General features: G+C 41.5%; 1 protein-coding gene across 1 annotated transcript in view; it reads right to left on the bottom strand.

Moving 5' to 3' along the window:
- Positions 1-5190: 5190 nt before the first annotated feature.
- The window catches only part of LOC145394372 (alpha-L-fucosidase-like), a 46111-nt gene continuing 26023 nt past the window's right edge, over positions 5191-25278 (bottom strand). The window contains exons 5-8 of the mRNA XM_080268243.1: positions 24900-25062; positions 22439-22560; positions 21311-21328; positions 5191-5330 (exon numbers count right to left, since the gene is read on the bottom strand). Of these exons, the coding sequence (XP_080124369.1) occupies positions 5191-5330; positions 21311-21328; positions 22439-22560; positions 24900-25062 (443 nt within the window). The remainder of the gene's footprint in view (positions 5331-21310; positions 21329-22438; positions 22561-24899; positions 25063-25278) is intronic.

Genomic DNA, 25278 nt, shown 5'->3' with positions numbered 1-25278 from the left:
TAAGATCCTTGCTACATAAAATGGAAGAGAAATCGGAAAGAATTATACTAACTGGGGATTTCAATACAAATATAAATTGGAATACTCTAGATATAAATAGCCAAGAAAGCTGTTGGGACCAAAAGCTCCTGGATCTCGTACAAGAGTTTTTCTTAACGCAACATGTGAGGGAAACCACTAGAAAAAGAGGACTTGATGTACCTTCAGTGCTAGATCTAATATTTACTAGGCAAGAAAATGACATTGACAGTTTAATATATCACCCTCCACTCGGCAAAAGCGATCATGCAGTACTAAATTATAACTTCAGGATAGCATATGACATAGTAAACAGCAATGACAGTTACAAAAAGAGCCTAAACTATAAAAAGGGAAATTATCAAGACCTAAAGAAGTATTTCTTAGAAGTTGATTGGGAAAATGAGCTTAGAGGACAAGATTTAAATGCTGTATATAAAAAATTTTGTGAATTTTATGAAATAGGAGTCCAGAAGTACATCCCACGGCACAAAGAAGCAGATAAGAAAATACAGAAATGGTTCAATACAGAATGTAAAAAATCAAAAGAAAGAAGAGATTTGTTGTGGAATAGATACAGAAGACACAATAGTGAAAGGGCGTATAATAATTACAAACAGGCAAGAAACGACTATACAAGAATAAGGAGGGAAGCCCGAAAACAGTTTGAGGAGGATATAATAAATAAAAGTAGTGATCAACCGAAGCTGTTTTACAGCTATATCAGAAGCAAAACCAAAGTAAAAGATATAATACAATCCATCACGGACGAGGGAATCACTTATACACAAGAGAAAGATATTTGTGAAGCACTAAATAAGAATTTCCAATTAGTTTTTACAGAAGAAAAAAATTTTGAGAGGGAATATGTAGAACACGCATGTCCACACATACTACCAGATATACAAATAGCAGAAAAAGTAATACAAGAGGAGTTAAGTAGATTAGACAGAGGAAAAGCAAGTGGTCCTGATGAAATTTCATGTTGGGTGTTACGAGAATGTGCAAAGGAGTTAAGTAAACCATTATTTTTAATTTTCAAGAAATCCTTGAGTCAAGGGAAACTACCTGATATTTGGAAAAAAGCAAATATAGTCCCCTTATTCAAGAAAGGAAATAGACAAAATCCTCTCAACTACCGACCAGTATCACTGACCAGTGTTGTAAGCAAGGTATTAGAAAAACTTATAAGAAAAGCTTGGGTAAATCATCTAGAAGAACACAGTATGATAACAGAAAGACAGTTTGGTTTCAGAAAAGGAAAATCATGTGTTACTAATCTGTTGAGCTACTATGACAGAGTAACAAACACAATACAGGAAAGGGAAGGATGGGTGGACAGTATCTATTTAGATTTCAAGAAAGCTTTTGACACAGTACCACACCAAAGACTTTTATGGAAGCTGTACCATCAAGGAGGAATTCGAGGCAAACTGTTTTGTTGGATGCAAGACTTTTTCATAAAAAGAGAAATGAGGACAGTACTAAGAGGAAACTACTCATCATGGAAAGAAGTGACTAGTGGAGTACCACAGGGTTCGGTGCTGGCACCAATCATGTTTCTAGTGTACATAAATGATATAAACAGTAACACTGGAAATGAGAGCTATCTGAATATGTTTGCAGATGATGCAAAAATACAAAGGAGAATTACTAGCACAGACTCTTGTAGGGAGCTACAAGAAGAATTAAATAAACTTCATGAATGGAGTAGTACATGGCAAATGGAATTCAATGTGGACAAGTGTCATGTAATCAAGTTTGGTAAAAGTGGAAAAAGACCTGATTGGGATTATAAGTTAGGAAATAAAACCCTATACACATCAGAAAGAGAGAAAGACCTAGGTGTGATTATCAATAACAGACTATCTCCGGCTGACCACATCAGCGAGAAGGTACGGAACATGTATACACTGCTTGCAAATATGAGAATAGCATTCACATACATAAATGAAGACATGCTAAGAAGGATAATAACATCATTCATTAGACCAACCCTGGAATATGCATCAGTAGTCTGGAGTCCTCATCTCAAAACGCATATAGACAAGATTGAAAAAGTTCAAAGGGCCGCTACAAGATGGATACCAAGCTTAAGGGACCTAAGCTACGAAGAAAGACTAAATAAACTGAATCTACCAACACTACAGGAGAGAAGGAAAAGAGGTGACATGATAATGCTATATAAGTGCATATCAGGAAAGGAGAAAATAGACATAAATGATTACTTAACATATGGAGAAGCATCAGCAAGAGGACACTGCAAAAAACTGCATAAGTAGAGAGGTGATAAAGACGTAAGGAAATTCAGTTTCTCAAACAGAGCAATTGATCAATGGAATGCACTACCGAATGAAATAGTGTGTGCCAAAACAATTCACAAATTTAAGGATATGTACGATAAATATGGTCTAAGACACGGGACAATACGAGCTTGACTCATTCCTGTAAAGATACAATTAGGTAAGAACAATTAGGTAAGAACACACACACACACACACACACACACACACACACACACACACACACACACAGAAACAATTATACCTATCTTTCATGCACATGAAGTGATAAGTTTCTTGACCACCGTTGTTGGCACTATGGTGTTATTTGCGTCTTTTTTTTTTTTTTTTTTTTGGGGGGGAGAGAATGAAATTAAAACTAAATGGTCATACTATAGTAGGATTAGTGTGCCGCAGACTGCAAGGTGGTGGTAGGGTGACAAGGTGAGGTGACGTTGGAACTCTGGAATGTGTGGGATTAGGTGTTATCAGGTGGCACTACGTCAAACAGTACCAGCCTCTATACACTGCTGGCATAAGGCGGTATCTTGTAGACGGCCAACACCTCGGTCTGTAGAGTGTTGCCAGGTCGTAATTTACCAATATCTCATATAATAATAAATGAATTAGACGGAAACAACTTATAATTAAAATATAACAATATGCATTATTTTCAATCATAAACTTTTATCCTGACCCAAGAAACACGTTAGAAATAGAACTGTTGGTGCTGAGTGGTTCACAATACTAAAATGCCACGTGAGGGAGGAGGAGTTTCCGACACGCAATTACTGCTCCAGCGATGGTTTGACACGAATTACATACACTTAAAAAGTAAACTGAAAATCATTCATAGTTCTCTTCATTTACTTGCCTAGAAAACACAATCAAGATTCATACACAAAAATATGACAACCATTCATTACCACAGGATTTGGATTGCCGTTTGTGTCACCCTTTGGATAACAACCAGCAACAATGGATCTGTATACAGTCATTCGTCCAGTAACGTGTTATAGAAAGTTTTAATTTTAAGGGTACTGATTATATTGAAATTATCTAGAAGCCCACACAAACAAACATTTGACAATCACGCCAATATTGAGAAACATCACAGTAGAGTGAAGGGAAACAGGAAAAACTCGGCTGGCTGAAACTAATAATAAAAAAATATCGTGTTTAAGTCACAGCTGGGGTTCGAGATTAAAATTTAAGCATCATATTGGGAAAATTATAATACTTATTTACAGTATGATGAATTACTCTTATGAAAGATTTGGTGGAGAAATAACATATATAAATCATGTTGACCGCCGTTAATGCTTTGGTTTCAGTAATGAGATAACACTCAAGTAGCAGTAGTAGATCTGTTCAAGTAGATCCATCAACCGTAGACAAGTAGCTACCCCTTCAGGGACGGCCAGTGCAGTGAACCATTGCTGCCTTGCTGTGGACGGGTCATTGCAGTGGCGAGGCGCGGGCAAGAGTGTGGAGGTTTGGCTCTTGGATGGACGCAGCATTTGTCTGTCCACCCAGGTAACAGTGGCACGGTATTAGGCTGCCCAGCACCCCGTTATTGGCTTATATGTTACCAACCGGCATTGTAAATGGTTTCTTTGGTTACAGGAAAACCATTATGTTTTCACGTAGTGTATAGTCTCCACATAGAAGGAATCGGCAGTACAACATCAAATGAGTGGATGATGATCGCCACCACCTACCACTTAGTTTGTTGTTGTTCAGTAAACTTGGTCTGTCATGCCGAGCAGACCCATCATCCACAGGCACATAGCCGCCCAGCAATGTAGGCAAAATATGGTATGGCACAATACTATATGTAAGTACGGTATGTAACTATATAGCTATAGATAACAATATATAAACAGGTAGTTATGTCTGAAGTTCTCCAGGAAGAGACAACTAAACATCCCCTTGCCTAGACTAATCAACAATGCCAAACACCTCTGATCATGTGCCGGAAACATGACGCGCGCACACACACACACACACACACACACACACACACACACACACACACACATACGTTCGCACACGTACGCCCACACTCTTTAGCCGGAAGCCAGAGGAGGATATAAGTCCGATATCACACGTCGGAAGGTTAGAGCACCAGAGAGAAGGAGAGAGCACCAGAGAGAACAAGAGAGAGAACCAGAGAGATCACAAGACAGAGCAGGAGAGAGAGCCAGTTAGAGAACCAGAGATGGCCAGGAGAGAAGGAGAGAGAACGAGATTGCCAGAGAACAATAGGGAGTAGGAGAGTGAGAGTAAACAGGAGGGCCGCAGCCAGCACAAACTGCTACTAACCATACACGGGTCACGCCAAGCTCTTAAACATTTATTCAAGTAACTGTCTCACACTGAACTCCATCGACCCCAGTGTGCCTATTTCACCACCCCACTTAAAATACGAAGAGGATAACGGAACAGAGAAGGCCTAAACTGACATCTCCTACAACGCCTCAACCACAACTCCACGATTTACGAGAAACACGAGCTACGATAACTCTGCCTCCCCCCCCCCCACACACACACCAGAATTCTACAACCATCTTTCCAACCTCTCAAGAAACAGTAGTAGAAATGAACACAGAATCTTCCCATCCATGTTACGTTAGTGGACTCTGCCGCAGGAGTGATGTGGCTGGTGGTTGAATGGACTCCTTGCATTTCATTCTTCCCATTTCATACAAACTTCAGACTGGAAAGGTTAGATTTTATAGACCACATTTGTTGAATATAGCTTCCTAGAAAAAAGATAAAAAAAATAGTCTATGGGAGCAAAAAAATAGCAAGGAAAAACTGCAATTGGATTCAAGAGTTTAATAGAGGAAGACAATAATTTCCAGCCATGCAGCGTGGGTCCACTCGGCTACTCCTCGTCGGGAATGATGCGATTGGTGACTGGCTGGACCCCTTGCATCGACAGCACCCATGCCCACTTTCCATCCACCTCTGACATGCTTGGAAACGCCACTTGAAGTCCACTTTTCACCGGCTTGAACTGCAGATGGAAAAATGAGATGGTATGGGTTGGTCTTTATTTTATTTTCTAGTTTAATCTTGTTCCTGCCTGACAAATTATTATACAGATTGACCTGAACTGTTATCATGAAAAGCAAGAGGTTAGACGGGATGGTGCTGGGCTGTCAGCTGCCACGACAGACATTTTCAACCTGCTTAGAATGAGGCGTTGATGTATTGTTTTCAGTGTGTGTGTGTGTGTGTGTGTGTGTGTGTGTGTGTGTGTGTGTGTGTGTGTGTGTGTGTGTGTGTGTGTGTGTGTGGTGTGTGTGTGTGTTAATGTGGCAACAAAATACTAAAAAAGCTTTTAAACGATTGAGATCAAACTTGGAAGAGTTGAAGACTTTCCCGGGAATTGATTTCAGATTTGTTTATTTGCTTGTATTTTTTTAAGAAAAACAGGACAAAGGTCAAAGTCTGACGGAAAGGTCAACTTGAAAGCCTTTGAACAGATTTAGACCTAATTTGATGATAGTGTTGAGAGTATGGCTAAAATGAAGTGGCTCGATTTGTCAAAATCAGACAAAAATCAATGTCATAGGTTAATGTCTGTTGTTTGACGATATAACTCGAGTAGTTTTGGTTTAGTTTACACAACGTAACAGAAGCACCGAGGGTGACACAACGTAACAGAAGCACCGAGGGTGACACAACGTAACAGAAGCACCGAGGGTGACACAACGTAACAGAAGCACCGAGGGGGACACAACGTAACAGAAGCACCGAGGGTGACACAACGTAACAGAAGCACCGAGGGTGACACAACGTAACAGAAGCACCGAGGGTGACACAACGTAACAGAAGCACCGAGGGTGACACAACGTAACAGAAGCACCGAGGGTGACACAACGTAACAGAAGCACCGAGGGTGACACAACGTAACAGAAGCACCGAGGGTGACACAACGTAACAGAAGCACCGAGGGTGACACAACGTAACAGAAGCACCGAGGGGAACACAACGTAACAGAAGCACCGAGGGTGACACAACGTAACAGAAGCACCGAGGGTGACACAACGTAACAGAAGCACCGAGGGTGACAACGTAACAGAAGCACCGAGGGTGACACAACGTAACAGAAGCACCGAGGGTGACAACGTAACAGAAGCACCGAGGGTGACACAACGTAACAGAAGCACCGAGGGTGACACAACGTAACAGAAGCACCGAGGGTGACACAACGTAACAGAAGCACCGAGGGTGACACAACGTAACAGAAGCACCGAGGGGGACACAACGTAACAGAAGCACCGAGGGGGACACAACGTAACAGAAGCACCGAGGGGGACACAACGTAACAGAAGCACCGAGGGGGACACAACGTAACAGAAGCACCGAGGGGGACACAACGTAACAGAAGCACCGAGGGGACACAACGTAACAGAAGCACCGAGGGGACACAACGTAACAGAAGCACCGAGGGGACACAACGTAACAGAAGCACCGAGGGGACACAACGCAACAGAAGCACCGCGGGGGACACAACGTAACAGAAGCACCGAGGGTGACACAACGTAACAGAAGCACCGAGGGTGACACAACGTAACAGCACCGAGCACAAGCACCGAGGGGGACACAACGCAACAGAAGCACCGAGGGGGACACAACGTAACAGAAGCACCGAGGGGGACACAACGTAACAGAAGCACCGAGGGGGACACAACGTAACAGAAGCACCGAGGGGGACACAACGTAACAGAAGCACAAAGGGTCAGCCGAGGACTTGGAACTTTGATTGAGGTCACGGTCACTGGGGAAGGCCAGGCTGAAGAGTTTTGATCTGATCTGGACCACTCCTATTGGCAAGGATGAAGTTCTGGCAAAGATGAAGGAAATAAATTCTTTAGAACAACCGGTCCAAAGACCAGACCTCAAGGCAAAGTCAAATGTTCGACCCTTTGAAAAACTGCAGGGCGTGGGTGAGCTAGCCTACTCTCCGAGTGCTTCTGGTTAATTTTGCTCTATTTAGTATAAGAGAACACTCTGCCGACTTAAAAATATATTATCATGCTGCTGAGTGTTTAACTTTCTTATTGGGATGAGTAGATCAGTCTGACATTAGGCATCTGACACAATGAAATTCTTTCACGGGTAACCTTTCAAATGTAAAAACTATTGACACTTCTTTCATCTGTTACCTGGTGGCAGAATTTCTCTTATTATGTGGGCGATTTTATGCTCACTGTCCTGACTGAGGTGCATGCAACAGACACATCATCGGCTGGCCTAGAGAGAAGGTTTCTACATCACCCCTACTACTGAAGTTACAGTGCTGGGTGATTTTAATGTCCATAATGCAGAACAGTCATTTCATGATGCCAGAACTGACGGTACTAGTCAAGAATACGATCTGTTTGCAGAATCGTTAAATCTCACGCAATTGGTAAAACAACCAACCAGAATACCAGATAATGCTGATCGTAGTGCCCATCTCATGGATCTGTTCCTCACAAAATAATATCCTAGATCGATACAGGATAAGGTACTGTCACTACTTGGGTCCTCCTACCACAATCTCATTAAAACATCATTCGTCATGTGCCCCGAACCTCCCCGTTCTGAACCAGTCAGGGTGGCAAGATGGCATTTTGGTAGTGCAAACTTATAAATAATCTACTTGCTATTCCATGGCAGTCCTTCTTCTCCACTGACATCAGTTCTGCGCAGTCCCATTTAAAAGACTGAACACAAGTTGGTGTGGAATTCATCCTGCCCTGTCAACAATTTACTAAAAGATCGGACTCCCCAAATGACTCGACTGCAATTGTGGCAGAGCAACGGTCCAAAAGATTTTATCATATAACTGTTACTTAAAGTAAAAAAAAAAAAACACACCTAATCCCTTGATTACTTCAAAACTGCTCGAAGCCACGCACAAGCAGTCATAAACCTTGCTAAATCAAACGTTCTTCACAACCAAGCGCCCAAGCTATTAAGTAATCTTAATGACAGACTATTTTGGACAACTCTCAGTTCTCTCAATAGTAACTTTCAGAAGTCTATCACCCATTCCTCCACTAAAATCTTCAGAAGTAAACACTGTACGAGTAAATGACTCTAATGGAAAAGCCAACATTCTTGCCTGTACGTTTGCCAAAACTCTATTTTAGAGGAAATCTGTCAGAACGTTCGTGCACTAGAACTTGACTTTCCCTAAATTGCTCCACTAAAGATACATACTAGATACTTAAACACTATCCTGAATATTCTGTCAACCAACGTAGCTCCAGGTCCAGATGGAATTTCCTCAATAGTTTTAAAGTATTCGCCAGAAGTTGCTCCTGTTCTAGCTAAATTATTCCGGCAATGTTTACGTACTTTTAATTCACTGTTTACTGGAATCCACCCAGATCCAAAGAAAGGAAGTTCCTCTGATTACAGACCCATAGTTATCACATTTTCTCTTAGTAAAGTAGTAGAGATTGTCATTAATAGGGACACTATAAAACATCTTGAATCCAATAACTTAATTAGCGACAAACAGTATGATTTTCGCCGAGAAAGATCCACTGTTGATATACTCAGTCTCATTACTCATACAGTCCATCGGCCAACTGACCAGCATGGAGAAACTCATGCAGTAGCCCTTGATATCTCGAAAGCTTCTGGAAGTGTAGCACCGTTCCCTGTTATCCAAACTCCCTTGCTACGGCCTATCATCATTGTTTTCATCTGATAGCCTCATATCTTAGCAACAGAAAGATCAGAGTAAAGGTAGTTGATATATATTCCAATTTCCATTCAGTTAATGCCGGTGTGCCACAAAGATCAGTCCTGGCTTCAACCCTCTTCTTCATCTATACGAGTATTAATGATTTCTTGTCTGTCACCCACAATCTCATTCACTCATACAGATAACTCAACGCTTCACAGTTCGTTTACAATTTACCGCTCATTCACAAACTCTGACATCTCTAACTTCTAACTCAGCACAGCAGTCTCCACAAATCAAGACTTATCTATAATCACTGACTGAGGACAAAATAACATTGTCTCATTTAATCCTAGAAAAACCAAACATATCCAAAATACATAACAGATAGGTACTTCCTGCTTCCTATATTACCTTCAATGCAGTGAATATTCCCATCTCTTAAAGTATTGAAATTCTCTGTGTTTCGCTTAACAATAATGTCAGCTACACCTCTCACATCTGATCACCTGTAAAAACCACCTCAAAGAAACTTGAATTAAATTGTAGGGTGTCCGTAACTTCTTGACTGACAGGCAGTTGACTGTAATTTACTAGTCTTTTGTGCTCTCAGCTGGAGTATTGCTCATCCCTGTGGAGTGAATGTGGAGAGGTTGCACTAAAACAAACGGATAAAATTAAGAACAAAGCTATAAGAATAATAAATAATCTTGCAATTACAAATGAATTACCTCTTTTACATGTAAGACAGAATGTTGCCTCCCATTCATTATTTTACAGATACTTTTATGACATATGCCCAGACAAAGTTGCATCCTTACCCCGCGCTGCTTGGGCATCTGGTAGCGCTCATGACTGGACTGTCACACTGCCATACTGCAGAACTTCTGCCTATCAGAATTTCTTTATTCTCTGAACTGCTTCTTTTTGCAACTCGCTTCCCCAGATTATTCCTCCCCCCCCCCCAAACTTCCACCAACGGCAGTTTAAGTCCAACTGTTACCGATCGTTCATAGAACGGGTCACCTGTAATTTGGTGGATGGATTTTTTTTTTTTTATGTAACTTGTTTTCCTTCATTAGTTCATTTTCTGTTTAAAAAAAAAAATAGTGTATTAAAAAATTAGAAACAGTCAAGGAAAAGGAAATGCCTTGCCACTGCTTACGACCTGTAACTGCTACAAATAAAACTAGACAGCACTCAGCGCATACCTCTGCCAATCCCATTGCAGGATCCCGATCCGGTTCCGGATCCGCCACAAAATTCAATTAATTCTTTCTTGGCTCATGGCCCACCCTTCCACAAAATTTTATCGAAATTCATATAGAACTTTTGGAGATATCGTGTGGACAAACACACAAAAAATTCCTGGATCCGGCTGATGATCTAGATCACCACCAAAATATTACGGACTGTTGCTTGGGCCATACCTTACCCCTCAAGAAAAAAAAAAAAAAAAAAAACAGCCAAATCTGTTGATAACTTTTGGAGTAATCCTGGTGGCAGACAGACAAACAAACCAACACTGGCAAAAACCTAACCTCCTTGGCGGAGGTAATAACCTAACTGGCAACCAGAGCCAGTAATCAAAAATAAGGTACATTGTAAACATCTTTGTGATTTTCATACCCATTTCTGCGCAATTTTCAGCGTCATAAAGAATGAGTATTCAGTGTTAAATAATACATGAAAAGCAAAAAACATGCAGAATATAAAGAGCATGTTTACAAAAGATTTTAAAATATTTATTGTTTTAGCCGTTAATGGCATGTGTTTGGAAAACTATTAATCTATTTCAACTATCAGAAGACTAACTAAAGGTTCTACAATACTTCTATTTTGGTAATTAATAATATGTAATACTTGTATTTTGGTAATTAATAATATGTAATACTTGTATTTTGGTAATTAATAATATGTAATACTTGTATTTTGGTAATTAATGATATGTAATACTTGTATTTTGGTAATTAATAATATGTAATACTTGTATTTTGGTAATTAATGATATGTAATACTTGAATTTTGGTAATTATTGATATGTAACAAAAAGTAGTGGTAGGTGGTGGCGACCATCATCCACTCACGATGTAGTGCTGCCTACTTCTTCCTTAGCCTTTATCATTCTTTTTCTGTGCCTGCCCTCCTCTCTTCCTATTTCTCCCATCTTTCCTGTAACTTCTTATTGCTTTTCTTTCTTTTACAGGTGGCTTTACATTGAGTGACGAGTCAAATGGCTTCCTGTAAGCCAAGAAACCATTTACAACGCTGGGTGGTAACCATAAAACCAAACCACACGTGCTCCCTACGTGTCAACAAGTGGGTTGGTGGAGGATTAGTGCCCCTTCCAGTAAAACAACTCAGAGTCAAATGGCCACCCCTTGCGGGATTATGGCGTCTGGCAATAGATAGACAGAGCAAAAAGTTTTTTTGTATTTACTTGAAAATTGACTAAATGCATTTGTCCAATTATCTGGATGTTTTCAAGACAAAAGTTTTACACTGGCAAGGAGAAGGCTTCTCCCTGAGGCTGTGACTTTTTTTTTTTTTTTTTTTTTTTTTTATCAACCATTGGGGCCGAAGCCCCTGGTTATTAAGGCCATGTATATATATATATATATATATATATATATATATATATATATATATATATATATACATTTAAACATATATACATATATATACAAACATATATATATATACACACACACACACACACACACACACACACACACACACACACACTTCCGTGCATACATACAGACACACTTTCATGCAAACGTACATATATATATAAAATAATTTTAATCTTATTTATTTATTTTTTTTTTTGTATTTTTATATTTTTTTTTTCTTGGTTTTATATTTTTTATATCTTATATTATAAAGAAAAACTAATCTAAAGACCCTAAAACTAATCACCTAACAGACAAATCGCTAACCTATACTAAATCCTACAGAGACAAATAGCCAGACCTACACTAATGGTAAAAATACCTCGACTAACAGAACACCATCGACTGCAGATATGTAATGCCTTTCTACATGACATACCTGCACTCATCACCTGGTGACTGTCAGTCGAGGCACAACCTAATATAGGGGACATCAGTATATGAAAGGGAACCAGACGAGTCAGGAACATTTCCATATACGTCAGCTGTCGTCCCTAATTAGAATAACTTAAGCAAGATAATATAATGTATTTACATAATTTGTACAAAAAGTGAAGAACCTCGCCCAGCAGACCACCATCGACTGCAAGTGCCCAATACCTTCCTATATTGCACACTTGCACTCATCAGCTGGTGACTGTCAGGCGAGGAACTTGGCTTAATGTAGGGGACATCTATATTAGAAATAGATCGGTGGGAGGAGGAACTATTTAAAATATGTCAACTGTCAACCCTAATTAATATTACAATATATACATATTTACTGTTCATAAAAAACCATAACCACTTAGTAAAAAAGTCACATCACTCTGATCAGTCCGGTCTCTCTCAAGAAAGCCATCAATTTATCAGTCATAACAATGTCCCCATCACCCAGGATGGTGGAAAGGGTGAAGGGGACGTCTACTGCGCCGCAGTAATTTATAAGTGAAGCACGTTCACGAATAAATCGCCGACAGCGCAGGATGATATGACTAATAGATAACACCGCATTACAGATGTCACAGTGCGGTGGGAAGCGTCTTTCCATATATGGTTTTATGTGGGTTAAAATGGTGGCATTAAGCCGTAACCGTGCCAACACTTTTTCTTCTAGGCGACTGGGACGGTTGGCAGTGTCCCAGTCGCCCAGGTACGGCTTACAAGTTGGAATATTTAGTCTGGTCCACTGACCTTGCCACAGAAGATTTATTGATTTCTTTCCGAGAGATAGACTCGACCGTAGATCACGAGGAACGTCCCAAGTCTCCTCGAGCTCTACAGCCGACTTTGCAAGTAAGTCAGCCTGCTCATTGCCGTAGATACGACAATGACCAGGCACCCAGATCAGCGTGAATGACTTGTTGCATGAATGCAACTTATTAACGATGCGGCCCTGGATCTCGTGAGAGTCCGTAGTGCAAGATGCAATTGCCTGAAGGGCTGATTTTGAATCTGAAAATATGACAAATGAGCCATGCCTAGAATTGAGAGCATAGTCTATGGCTTTGTCAATAGCAAAAAGTTCTGAAGTAAACACAGATGTATGAGTCGGCAACCGATACCTGAGGGCACATTCAGTCGACCACACACTTGCACCCACACATTCACTCGACTTGGAGCCGTCGGTGTACAATTGATGGGACCCCAAGTGACGAACAATGATGTTACGAAACAAGTGGTGGACCTCCGCCTCCGGCGCATTGACCTTTGATGCTGGGAGCCATGTAACATCGACTGTAAAGCCGGGTGGCTCCCAAGGCGCTATATTTTTAAGCACCAACTTGTCACAGTCACTGGGGTCCACATCAAGCTCCTGAGTCAGTAAGTGGAGGCGAGCGGCAAGTGGCCGACGCACCCCCCGCAGAAGGTGGTGGTATTGACGCAGGGGGGTACAGGCCACATTGCCGATATTACTTTTCCTTAGCGTCCTTATACCGTAGGACAAGGCCAGGTGGTCACGGCGAATACGGAGGGGAGGCACATTCGCCTCCACTTCCATACGAGTCACACGGGTACACCGGACGGCTCCAAGACACATTCGCAAACATTTATTCTGTAACACATCCAATCCTTTCAGAGTGGCATCGGATGCCGAGCCATACACCTGTGCGCCATAGTCTAGCTTCGATCGAATAAGGGACTTATACACCATTAATAAAGATTTTCTGTCAGCACCCCAGGTAGTACCCGCTAGGTACTTGAGGACATTTAACGGTTTATCACAACGAGCAAGCAAAGTATTAACGTGAAGTTTAAAATTCATTCTACAATCAAAATGTATTCCTAAAAATTTTACAGAATTTTGAAATGGTACCGCCTGATTATCCAAAGTTAAGCACAAATTAGGTACGTTACGATTAGTGAAAACTATAGCGGCACACTTACGTACGGAAAACTTAAATCCCCACTGCAAGGCCCATTGGTGGACGGAGTCAAGGGCTGCTTGAATCCGCCCAGCCGAAAATTGTGCATTACGGGAAGAGTGCCATATTGCACAATCGTCAGCGTAGAGCGAGTATTTAAGATTCCTCGGGATGGGAGCTGATGACAGAATATCATTGATCATAATACTAAATAAAGTAGGACTAAGCACACTTCCCTGTGGCACCCCGTTTTCCTGGATAAATATATCCGATGTTACGTTACGGGGCAATTTGACAGAGAAAGTTCTGTCCCTTAAGAAATTTGAAATAAAAACAGGTAAATTTCCTCTTAAACCATAAGCATAGAGCTTCATTAGTATACCGTGTCGCCATGTCATGTCATAGGCTTTATGGATGTCCAAGAACACCCCTATCATGAATTCTTTATTGGCAAATGCCTCTGCAATACAATGCTCCAAATTCATTAAATGATCTAGTGAACTTCTGTATTTACGGAAGCCACATTGTTGATCATTTAACAAATTCTTCGACTCTAAAACAAAAAGAAGCCTATTGTTAACCATACGTTCGATGACCTTACATAGACAAGAAGTCAACACAATAGGACGAAATGAAGTGGGATTCATAAGACGACCAGCCTCTTTGGGTATCGGTATGACGTGCGCAAAGTGCCATGAGTTTGGGAACATTCGAGACGCCCAAATCTCATTGTACAATGCTAACATCTTAATCAGGTTGTCCTGATTAAGATGCTGGATCATACCGTACGTGATGGTGTCTGGTCCAGGGCTGGTGTCTTTACAGGATTTAAGGGCAAGGAGCAGTTCATCTAGCGTAAACTCTTGGTTGTACGGGGAGTTTACGTCTTCTGTGGCAAAGTCTAATATCTGTAGCTCAGCCATGCGTTTATGATGTTGGAAACGCGGGTCATAATTAGCTGAGCTACTCACATGAGAAAAACTCCTGGCGAGGATGTTAGCAACGTCCACGGGCTCGTCATAGATGTTATTATTTACTTGCAAGGTGGTAATGGGGAAATATGGGCCTTTATTATTTAATATTCTTATGGTGGACCAGACTTTACGTAATGGTGTTGTACGAGTCACCGTGGACACAAAGGACCGCCAGGAGTCACGTTTGGCCCTTCTTATTATTCTCCTTGCCTCAGCCCGTGCCTGTTTGTATGCAATAAAATTTTTCTCAGTGGGCTGACTATCAAAAATCCTGTATCTCCTATTGCGTTTTCTTAATGCTTGTCGGCAACCCGGCGTCCACCAATGTGCTCTATGCTTCGCATGAACTGTAGAAGTCTTGGGAATAGCAGCCTCAGCTGCGTGTAATATGGATTGGGTTATATTTTCGACCTTAACATCTATGGTCTCCCCAGATATATCTAAATTGGCGATCCTTGAGAAGGATCCCCAATCTGCTTTCTTATAGTTAAATTTTGGAGGTGGAGGGTCCGAAATGATGTCGCGTGTATAAGAAAGACAGATGGGTAAATGATCACTTCCCAAGGAGTCGTCGTAAGGGTCCCATGAGAGATCTTGATGTATACCAGGGGAGGCCAAAGATAAGTCAATGGCCGAAAAGTTACCAGTACGATCATCTACACGAGTCGCTCTACCATCGTTCAGAAGACAGAGGTTGGACTGTAGTATTAGGTCGGCTACTTGCTCCCCACGACCATCAATCCTCAAGCTACCCCATTGATAGTGATGGGCGTTAAAATCGCCCAACACTAACTTATTTCCAGGCAGATGTTCCACTAGTGAATTTAAAGCATCACTATCAATGGGGCCATGTGGAGGACAGTACAGAGAGCAAATAGACAGATACGTGTTATTAAATTTTACTCTGCACGCGACAGCTTCCAGAGTAGAATTTAGAATCACTTCCGTTTGTGGGTGTGATTTGTGTGTGTAAATGGCAACTCCGTGACCTTCATATCTTCTGTACGAGTGGTAGTGTTTGAACTGTGGAGGATCAGGATGATCCTCCAGGCGCGTCTCTTGTAAACAAATAACGTCTGGCCTGTGTATAGAAAGCAAGATTGCTATATCTTGTAACTTATTCCCAATACCTCTACAATTCCACTGTAATACAGTGAAAGCAACGGTTTAAGATTTTCGTTGGGGGCCAGTGTGCTTTGTCTTTTTGTCGCACGCCAGTAGGCGAGCGACTTCCAGGTGACCTATCCCGGTGGTTGTTGATGGAAACCTCCATATTATCATCAATAACTAGGTTCCCAGCCTCCCCCGAGGAAGAGCTAACCTTTCTCTCCCTCGCTGGAGTAGGAACCGGAAGGACATGAGGACGTGACTGTTTCGTGAGGGTGGTCATGTTATTTTTAGTAGGCTTGTCAGGCTTCGTTTTAGGCCGTACTGATGGAGAGGCAGCAGCAGCCTGAGAGTAAGTTGATGCCTTAGGGATGTCAGTGAGAGAGTTGGAACGGACAGGAGGTCGAGATGGAGATGTACTGCGAGCGGCAGGAGGGAGAAAGACAGGGTCAGTCTGCGTCTCGACAGAGCACATCACAGGACGGGACATTACCGCCGAAGCATAGGACCTATTCGGCGTGGGAGTTGCATGCAACTCCTTAACCTTTTTCCTAGCTTCGTAGTAGGAAATACCCTCAGTTGCCTTCACTGTGCAGACTTCCTTCTCCTCCTTCCACTTGGGACAATCCCTAGAGGAAGTGGAGTGAGTACCCTTGCAGTGAAAGCAACGTACTGTCTCTGATGTGCAACTTTCCGCATCATGACCCTGGCTTGCACACTTGCCGCACACTGGCTGGGAAGCCCGACAAGTCTTTGTACCATGCCCATACAGCTGGCATTTCAGGCAACGCAAAGGGTTAGGGATGTATGGTCGAACGTGAATAATTTCATAACCAACTTTGATATCACTAGGAAGAGAAGATTTGGCAAATGTCAAGATGATAGTTGCTGTCTTCGTCCTTATGCCTTCCGAGTAGCGAGTTATGAATTTAGCTTCAATGACATCTTGCTGCGCCAATTCACTTACGATCTCGTCCTCGCTCATCACCATGAGATCCCTGCAAGTGACAACACCCTTGCAAGAATTCATGGAGACTGGGATTTTGGCTTCGACATCGTAACAATGGAATTTGCGCAGTTTCAACAAATCCTTTACTTGTGCCGAGTTTACAGTTTTGACCAGGAGATCTCCATTAGCAAGTTTTTTAACTTGTTCGACTTCTCCCCCACAGTGGTCAATCACCTTCTTGATAAGGAAGGGATTGAGACTGGACAGGGGAGTGGAACCTAGCGCATGAATGATAACGTAGGTCGCATTAGCTACAGGGATGTCAAGTGGAGCTCGAGTCTGGCGTCCGTCAGTCTGGGGGTGGTCAGTCCTGTCATGCCTAATATCGTCAGGACCACCTCCCCCCCTGAAGGGGGGGGAGGCAGTAGGGGCGTCCTCCATAGGTACCACTTCCCCCTCGCGGGGGAAGTGGGAAGAAAGAGAGAAACGAGCAAGGGACAGAGCACCTGGGGAAGACCCACCTAGTCTGAGATTACCCTCTCAAACCACTCTCGGGAGGACGCGCCTGTGTCACTCACACCCCAGAGCGATCAGTGGGGGGTACACTCCAGAGGTGAGTAAGCAAAGGCAATCTCAGGAAACAGATATAGACACTTACTATATCTACTAAGGCCAGGGAGGAAAATGAGATCTAGCTAACCTAACTTTTATTCCCCTATTTACAAAACTATTGCCGGTGAGGCAGCCCTAGATCGCTAGAGGAGAGAGCAACGAAAACACGACTGCACTCTCCACAACCATTCATCAAAGTCCTGTGACTGCTGTATAGCCTCTGCCCACTGGCTTTAGTATCACCAAGAGTCGTTTTGTAGTGGTTAGTTCCCTTGTGAAATGAGAGTCTTGAAGCTTCGGATTCGAAATTCCATATTTATGTATGGTAGTTTGGAAAGGGTTGATATGTTTGAAACTTCAGGTTCAAACTGGTGTCAGTGATTCATAGGTCTGTGTTCAGTTGTGGTGTGAATTTGTTTATGAAGCACCTTTCTCTGGTCTTTCTCAATGGGGAATCATCCTTTTGTACTTACAGAAGGGCATTATGTTAAATTTATTGTTTCTGCCTGCGAATTTTCTTAAGTGGATGTTTACATAATTATGAACCTTCATTGTGATTAATATGATCTCTTAGGAAGGCTGATGCGGTGCCACAGATTTGAAGTCTCCGCTGTAGAATTATCTTTCCATCCACTACAGCCAATCACATCAATGCAATTTTGCGTTTTGCAGCTAATTTTGAATATATAATTTGAATAAATGGATAAAAATTTACAGCCTTCTATCGTTACAGTGCAAGATTTTGAAAATCCAGATAACTGGCGAAATGTGTTTAGTCAATCTTAAACACACACACACACACACACACACACACACACACACACACACACACACACACACACACTTTTCATGACAAATATCAGTAACTGCCAAAACAGAAATATTTAAGAAGCTGTAGTCAATCTTCAAGAACTAATTTAAGAATAACAATTTATAAATGAAATATACCATTAATCAGTACAGATAAACATTAAACAATATTTTTATTCACGTGTTCCATCTCCTGTATGTATGTATGTTGTATGCCGCTCGTGTAGTATACACAACACTGTGTACAACATCAATACTGCCCTATACAAATATCTCCCAAGGAAAAAAAATAATCTTTTACTGGACTGTATGAATGTATATACAATAAATAAATAAATAAATAAATAAATAAATAACTGTACATATGTGTGTGTGTGTGTGTGTGTGTGTGTGTGTGTGTGTGTGTGTGTGTGACCCGCCTTCACTATGCACAGCTACAGCATTCAAGGTTTGGTGCCGAATATTTGCATGAGGATGTCTCTGCCTGAGAGTAATATCATCAACACAATATGGACAACTCGCAGCTAAAAAGATCTCCTCCCAGTTCTTCATTTTAAAGCAGAAAATAAAGAAAAACGAAATTATCATGGCCGTAGACGCAGAAAGGCTAAAGAAACTAACTGGTAACACAGAAACAATGTGGGTTCGGGGGAATTGAAACAGCCTCCTATCCCTAATCCCGATCGGCAAGAAAATATCCACCACATTTTTCTACGAACGGAATTTTGTATGGGCTATATTTACAGGCTTTCTCAAAATTTATCTTAAAATTCCTTAAGGACAAGAGGAACGTGGGACAGGGGTCATTTCTCTTTCTTTTTTAATCAGGAAATTCAGACTTGTGCAAACAGCGTAAAACAAACATTCTGACTTCGAAAAACGCCCAAAACATCCCACGGAATATACCTGGCCAAACAACCCGATCGTGTGAATTTAGGAACTCGATCATTACGTTCCCATAAGCTACCTATATTAAGCTCATATGTTGGTCTTATCAGTGCAATTCTTGGCGTTTGGTAAGGGCGCGTCCACAGGTGTGCTCAAACAAGTGTTGGCAACATGTAAGCAACACAATAATGAACACGCTGCAAACATGTTGGGAACAGCAGCGTCCTGATTATGTTGGCAACATCATGTTGAAGTTTCAGCTGCCTCGTATGGACACAATGATCCCATTGCTTCTGCTGCCAGTGTTCGAAGCTGTACTGAAACATGTTTGCATACATATGTCCAAATACTGCTGCAAACATATTCCCGAACATGTTGCCAGCTGTGTTGCCAACATATATAGGAGCACACGTGTGGACTCGCCCTAAGAGATACACAGAAAGACACGAAGAAAGATGCAAACGAAGATAGTAATAATAATGTAAGCAATGATAAAGACAGAGGGCAAGATTATGAGCAGCGACAGAGAGGGACTGATGTATTTGTGTAATCATACTTACACACACACACACACACACACACACACACACACACACACACACTCTAGATATAATTAGCCAAGAAAACTGTTGGGACCAAAAGCTCCTGGATCTCGTGCAAGAGTTTTTCCTAACGCAACATGTGAGGGAAACCACCAGAAAAAGAGGACTCGATGTACCTTCAATGCTAGATCTCATATTTACTAGGCAAGAAAATGATATTGACAATTTAAAATATCACCCTCCACTCGGGAAAAGCGATCATGCAGTACTAAATTACAACATCAGGATAGCATATGACATAGTTAACAGCAATGAAAGTTACAAAAAGAGCCTAAACTATAAAAAGGGAAATTATCAAGACCTAAAGAAGTATTTCTTAGAAGATGATTGGGAATATGAGCTTAGAGGACAAGATTTAAATGCTGTATATAAAAAATTCTGTGAATTTTATGAAATAGGAGTCCAGAAGTACATCCCACAGCACAAAGAAGCAGATAAGAAATACAGAAATGGTTCAATACAGAATGTAAAAAATCAAAAGAAAGAAGAGATTTGTTGTGAAATAGATACAGAAGACACAATAGTGAAAGGGCATATAATAATTACAAACAGGCAAGAAACGATTATACAAGAATAAGGAGGGAAGCCCAAAAACAGTTTGAGGAGGATATCATAAATAAAAGTAGTGATCAACCAAAGCTATTATACAGCTACATCAGAAGCAGAACCAAAGTGAAAGATATAATACAATCCATTACGGACGAGGGAATCACCTATACACAAGAGAAAGATATTTGTGAAGCGCTAAATAAGAATTTCCAATTAGTTTTTACAGAAGAAAAAATTTTTGAGAGGGACTATGTGGAACATGCATGTCCACACATACTACCAGATATACAAATATCAGAAAAAGTGATACAGGAGGAGTTAAGTAAATTAGACAGAGGAAAAGCAAGTGGTCCTGATGAAATTTCATGTTGGGTACTACGAGAATGTGCAAAGGAGTTAAGTAAACCATTATTTTTAATTTTCAAGAAATCCTTGAGTCAAGGTAAACTACCTGATATTTGGAAGAAAGCAAACATCGTTCCCTTATTTAAGAAAGGGAATAGACAAAATCCACTCAACTACCGACCAGTATCACTAACCAATGTTGTAAGCAAGGTATTAGAAAAGCTTATAAGAAAAGCTTGGGTAAATCATCTAGAAGAACACAATAAGATAACAGAAAGACAGTTTGGTTTCAGAAAAGGAAAATCATGTGTTACTAATCTGTTGAACTACTATGACAGAGTAACAGACACAATACAGGAAAGAGAAGGATGGGTGGACAGTATCTATTTAGATTTCAAGAAAGCATTTGACACAGTACCACACCAAAGACTTTTATGGAAACTGTATCATCAAGGAGGAATTCGAGGCAAACTGTTTTCTTGGATGCAGGATTTTCTCATAAAAAGAGAAATGAGAACAGTACTAAGGGGAAACTACTCATCATGGAAAGAAGTGACTAGTGGAGTACCACAGGGTTCAGTGTTGGCACCAATCAATGTTTTTAGTGTATATAAATGATATAAACAGTAACACTGGAAATGAAAGCTATCTAAATATGTTTGCAGATGATGCAAAAATACAAAGGAGAATTACTAACACAGACCCTTGTAAAGAGCTAGAAGAAGAATTAAATAAACTTCATGAATGGAGTAATACATGGCAAATGGAATTCAATGTGGACAAGTGTCATGTAATCAAGTTTGGTAAAAGTGGAAAAAGACCTGATTGGGATTATACGTTAGGAAATAAAACCCTATACACATCAGAAAGAGAGAAGGAACTAGGTGTGATTATCAATAACAGACTATCTCCAACTGACCACATCAGCGAGAAGGTACGGAACATGTATACACTGCTTGCAAATATAAGAATAGCATTCACATACATAAATGAAGACATGCTAAGAAGGATAATAACATCATTCATTAGACCAACCCTGAAGTAAGCATCAGTAGTCTGGAGTCCTCATCTCAAAAAACACAAAGACAAGATTGAAAAAGTTCAAAGGGCCGCTACAAGATGGATACCAAGCTAAGGGATCTAAGCTACGAAGAAAGACCAAATAAACTGAATCTACCAACACTACAGGAGAGAAGGAAAAGAGGTGACATGATAATGCTATATAAATGCATATCAGGGAAGGAGAAAATAGACATAAATGATTACTTTACATATGGGGAAGCATCAGCAAGAGGACACTGCAAAAAACTGCATAAGAAGAGAGGTGATAAAGACGTAAGGAAATTCAGTTTCCCAAACAGAGCAATTGATCATTGGAATGCACTACCGAATGAAATAGTGTGTGCCAAAACAATTCACAAATTTAAGGATATGTACGATAAATATGGTTTAAGACACGGGACAGTACGAGCTTGACTCATTCCTGTAAAGATACAATTAGGTAAGAACAGAAAGAGAGAGAGAGAGAGAGAGAGAGAGAGAGAGAGAGAGAGAGAGAGAGAGAGGCTAGCAAATACCTGTAGTGCACCCTGATATCCCAGCATTGAGATGTGTGTGGCTGGTGTGGGTAGAACAGATCCCAGCACCAGCACATCACCTGGAGGCCACGTCAGCACTATACCGTACACAGTGCCTTCCTTCTGAGTGTACCTGCAGTGGAAGAGACAAGAGTAGATAGACACTGCAATTCACCTGTTTACTCTCTCTCTCTCTCTCTCTCTCTCTCTCTCTCTCTCTCTCTCTCTCTTAACATGACAAATATTCCTAAACCCTTTCAGTTTAGTTATGCTAATGGTCACTTTTAGCTGGACTGGAAAGTGGATTTGAGAAGTGACCAAGGAAACTCATTCCTATCTCACGACTTTGGCTCACTGAATATCATGAAACAATTATTACAGTTGTGGTAGTGGCCCAGTTCCGTCGGGTGAAAACACCCACTATAGCTGTGTACTGTCCCTGGCATTGATTTCGTGGCGTCTCCTACACCTTGATATTGTCTTGTGTGTTTACAGATTTTTTGATATTGACGTTGTTTGTCTGCATGATAGAGCTACGAAGGGATACTGAGGTGTAATATGTAAAATAAATCATGAATAAGGTGCTTCGAATCTCTAAGGCAGTCAGAATACTGCCCTTTAGTAGCAGAATGAGTTTACAAAGCAATATCCAGAGGAGATTTCCAGCGTGTACCTACAAGTGAAGATAGTTGAGAGTAGATGGACACGGCAGACTTTCACTTATGTATACTATAGGGCCAGAGCGTCACTGCAAGTCCCTGCCCCTGCTCACACAGATTTAGGAGTAAACACTCACACAATAGGCCTTAGTTTTATCACTGTGTTTTATATTGTGTGGACATGAAATGGGGATAAATCAAGGGCCTATGGATATTGGAGACTCACACGTTATGAGTTGGTAATCACTGTTTCTTTCCTTATATATAGGAATGAATACAGAGCTGTACTTTGATTCTGTTGATCTGGAGAAGGCCTTTGACAGAGTTCCTAGGGAGGTGATGAAGTGGGCAATGAGAAAGCCTGAGATCTAGGAGTGGCTGGTTAGAGTGGTTATGGCTATGTAGGTTGGTGCTCGCACCCCGTTGAGAGTGAATGGAGATTTGAATAGTGGGTTTTCCGTGAATGTTGGCGTGCATCAGGGGTTAGTCCTGAGACCCTTATTGTATGTCATGGTGCTTGAAGCTCTCTCTCGTGACTTCAGAAATGGACTTCCATGGGAGGACGCCTATGCTCATGACTTCGTGTTGATTGCAGAAAATGAAAGGGAGGTGGAAATGGAGAGTCGGAATGGGGCACAAGGGTTTGAAAGTAAATGTGGATAAAACAAAAGTGATCATATCTAAGGCTGGTGGCGGTACTGTCAGAGCACAGAGAGAGAGTGGTTAAGTACGGTTTGCCATAAGGGTGTGGAAAGTAACCTCAACTTGTGCAGTGTTTGTGATAAGCGGGTGCATAAGGTAGTGATATTAAAGGCAGACTGTGAGAGAATGCTGATTTCTTGTGTGCAGTGTGTCGGGGAGAGCATGTACAGTTTGTAAGGCGTGAGAGGACTGATGTTACTGGTGAGTCTTTTGAGCATGTGGAGGAATTTTGTTATTTGAGAGACATGTTACATGTAGGAGGCGGGGCTGGAGCTAGCTCTGTGGCTTGTAAGAAGTATTTGGAGAAAGATTAGCGAGCTGTTGCCTCTCCTGACACTGAGAGAGCTCTGCCTCCGTCTTAAAGTATCTTTGTTTCAACATGTGTTAGGAGTGTAATGCTGTATGGTACAGAGACCTGGGCAGTAAAGGAAGAGGATATTCTTAAGCTCAAACATATACTCGTATAAATGACAGTGATTAGATGGATGTGTAGTGCGTTCATGAATGCAAGGCATAGGGGGCTAGGACTGCTAATGAAGAATTGAGAGGAAGGATGGGGCCAGAGTGTATTGGTGTCGTGGTGAGGAGGGGTAGACTGAGATGGCTAGGGCATGTTGTGAGGATGGAGGATGACAAATGGGTGTGAAAGGTGAGAAGTGTGAGCGTCAGGGGTGGGGCTGTGAGGGGCAGGCCGAAAAAGTCCTGGGGCAGGGTCATAGAGTTTGACCTCAGGGATAAGGGACTGAATAGGGAGGCTGCCAGAGATCGAGCAGCATGGACATGTGACCAAAGCCGACGCATGCAAGGATGTTGGGGCCTTTATAAATTATGAGATACGATTCTAGAAGAAATACAGATAGTGCATATATTGCTGACAGAGTACACTCATAAGCAAAAGTTCACCGATAATCCTCTTCCAGCATTGTGTCCTTCCACATTTCTCATTCCTCCCTAAACGACAGAAAGCATCCGTCTTTCTCATACTCTTTTGCTGCGTGTTTCTGATTATTGTTACATAAAATTCTGCCTGTAACACCTTACATTGAATCAGCTAGCCGGGAAGAGACAGTGAAATTTCGCTCATGGCAGTCCAAACATGTGGTGCACGTACCATACACCTGGCGTGAGGGAATCATTCTGGTGCGTCCACGGCTTCGACTCATACACCGCCTGGCCGTTCACCCCCAGCCACCACCCAAGTTGTCTCAGCCGCTCCTCCATGATGGCGGGAATACGGCCGTCGTGTGTGGGACCAGCGTTGATCAGAATATTACCTGCAATAAATATCTGTATAAAAAGAAGAAGAAACACTCAGAGAATGCAACACCCACTCTCACCTGTACAAGACCCAGATTCAAGGCTTTCTGGATGCCTGCCAGGGGAAGAACAGATGGTGTGGGATCCCTCATTCATATTACCCTTTCCCATATCGCCATTTAAGAATGCAGGAAATACAGGGACAAAATTTTTTCTCTTCGACCCCATGGATT

This window comes from Coenobita brevimanus, chromosome 27, assembly GCF_032717465.1.
Source record: "Coenobita brevimanus isolate Jiangsu-jjx chromosome 27, ASM3271746v2, whole genome shotgun sequence".
Lineage (NCBI taxonomy): Eukaryota > Metazoa > Arthropoda > Malacostraca > Decapoda > Coenobitidae > Coenobita > Coenobita brevimanus.
The sequence above is the reverse complement of the archived record's forward strand: the minus strand, read 5'-3'. Positions and strand labels throughout refer to the sequence as shown.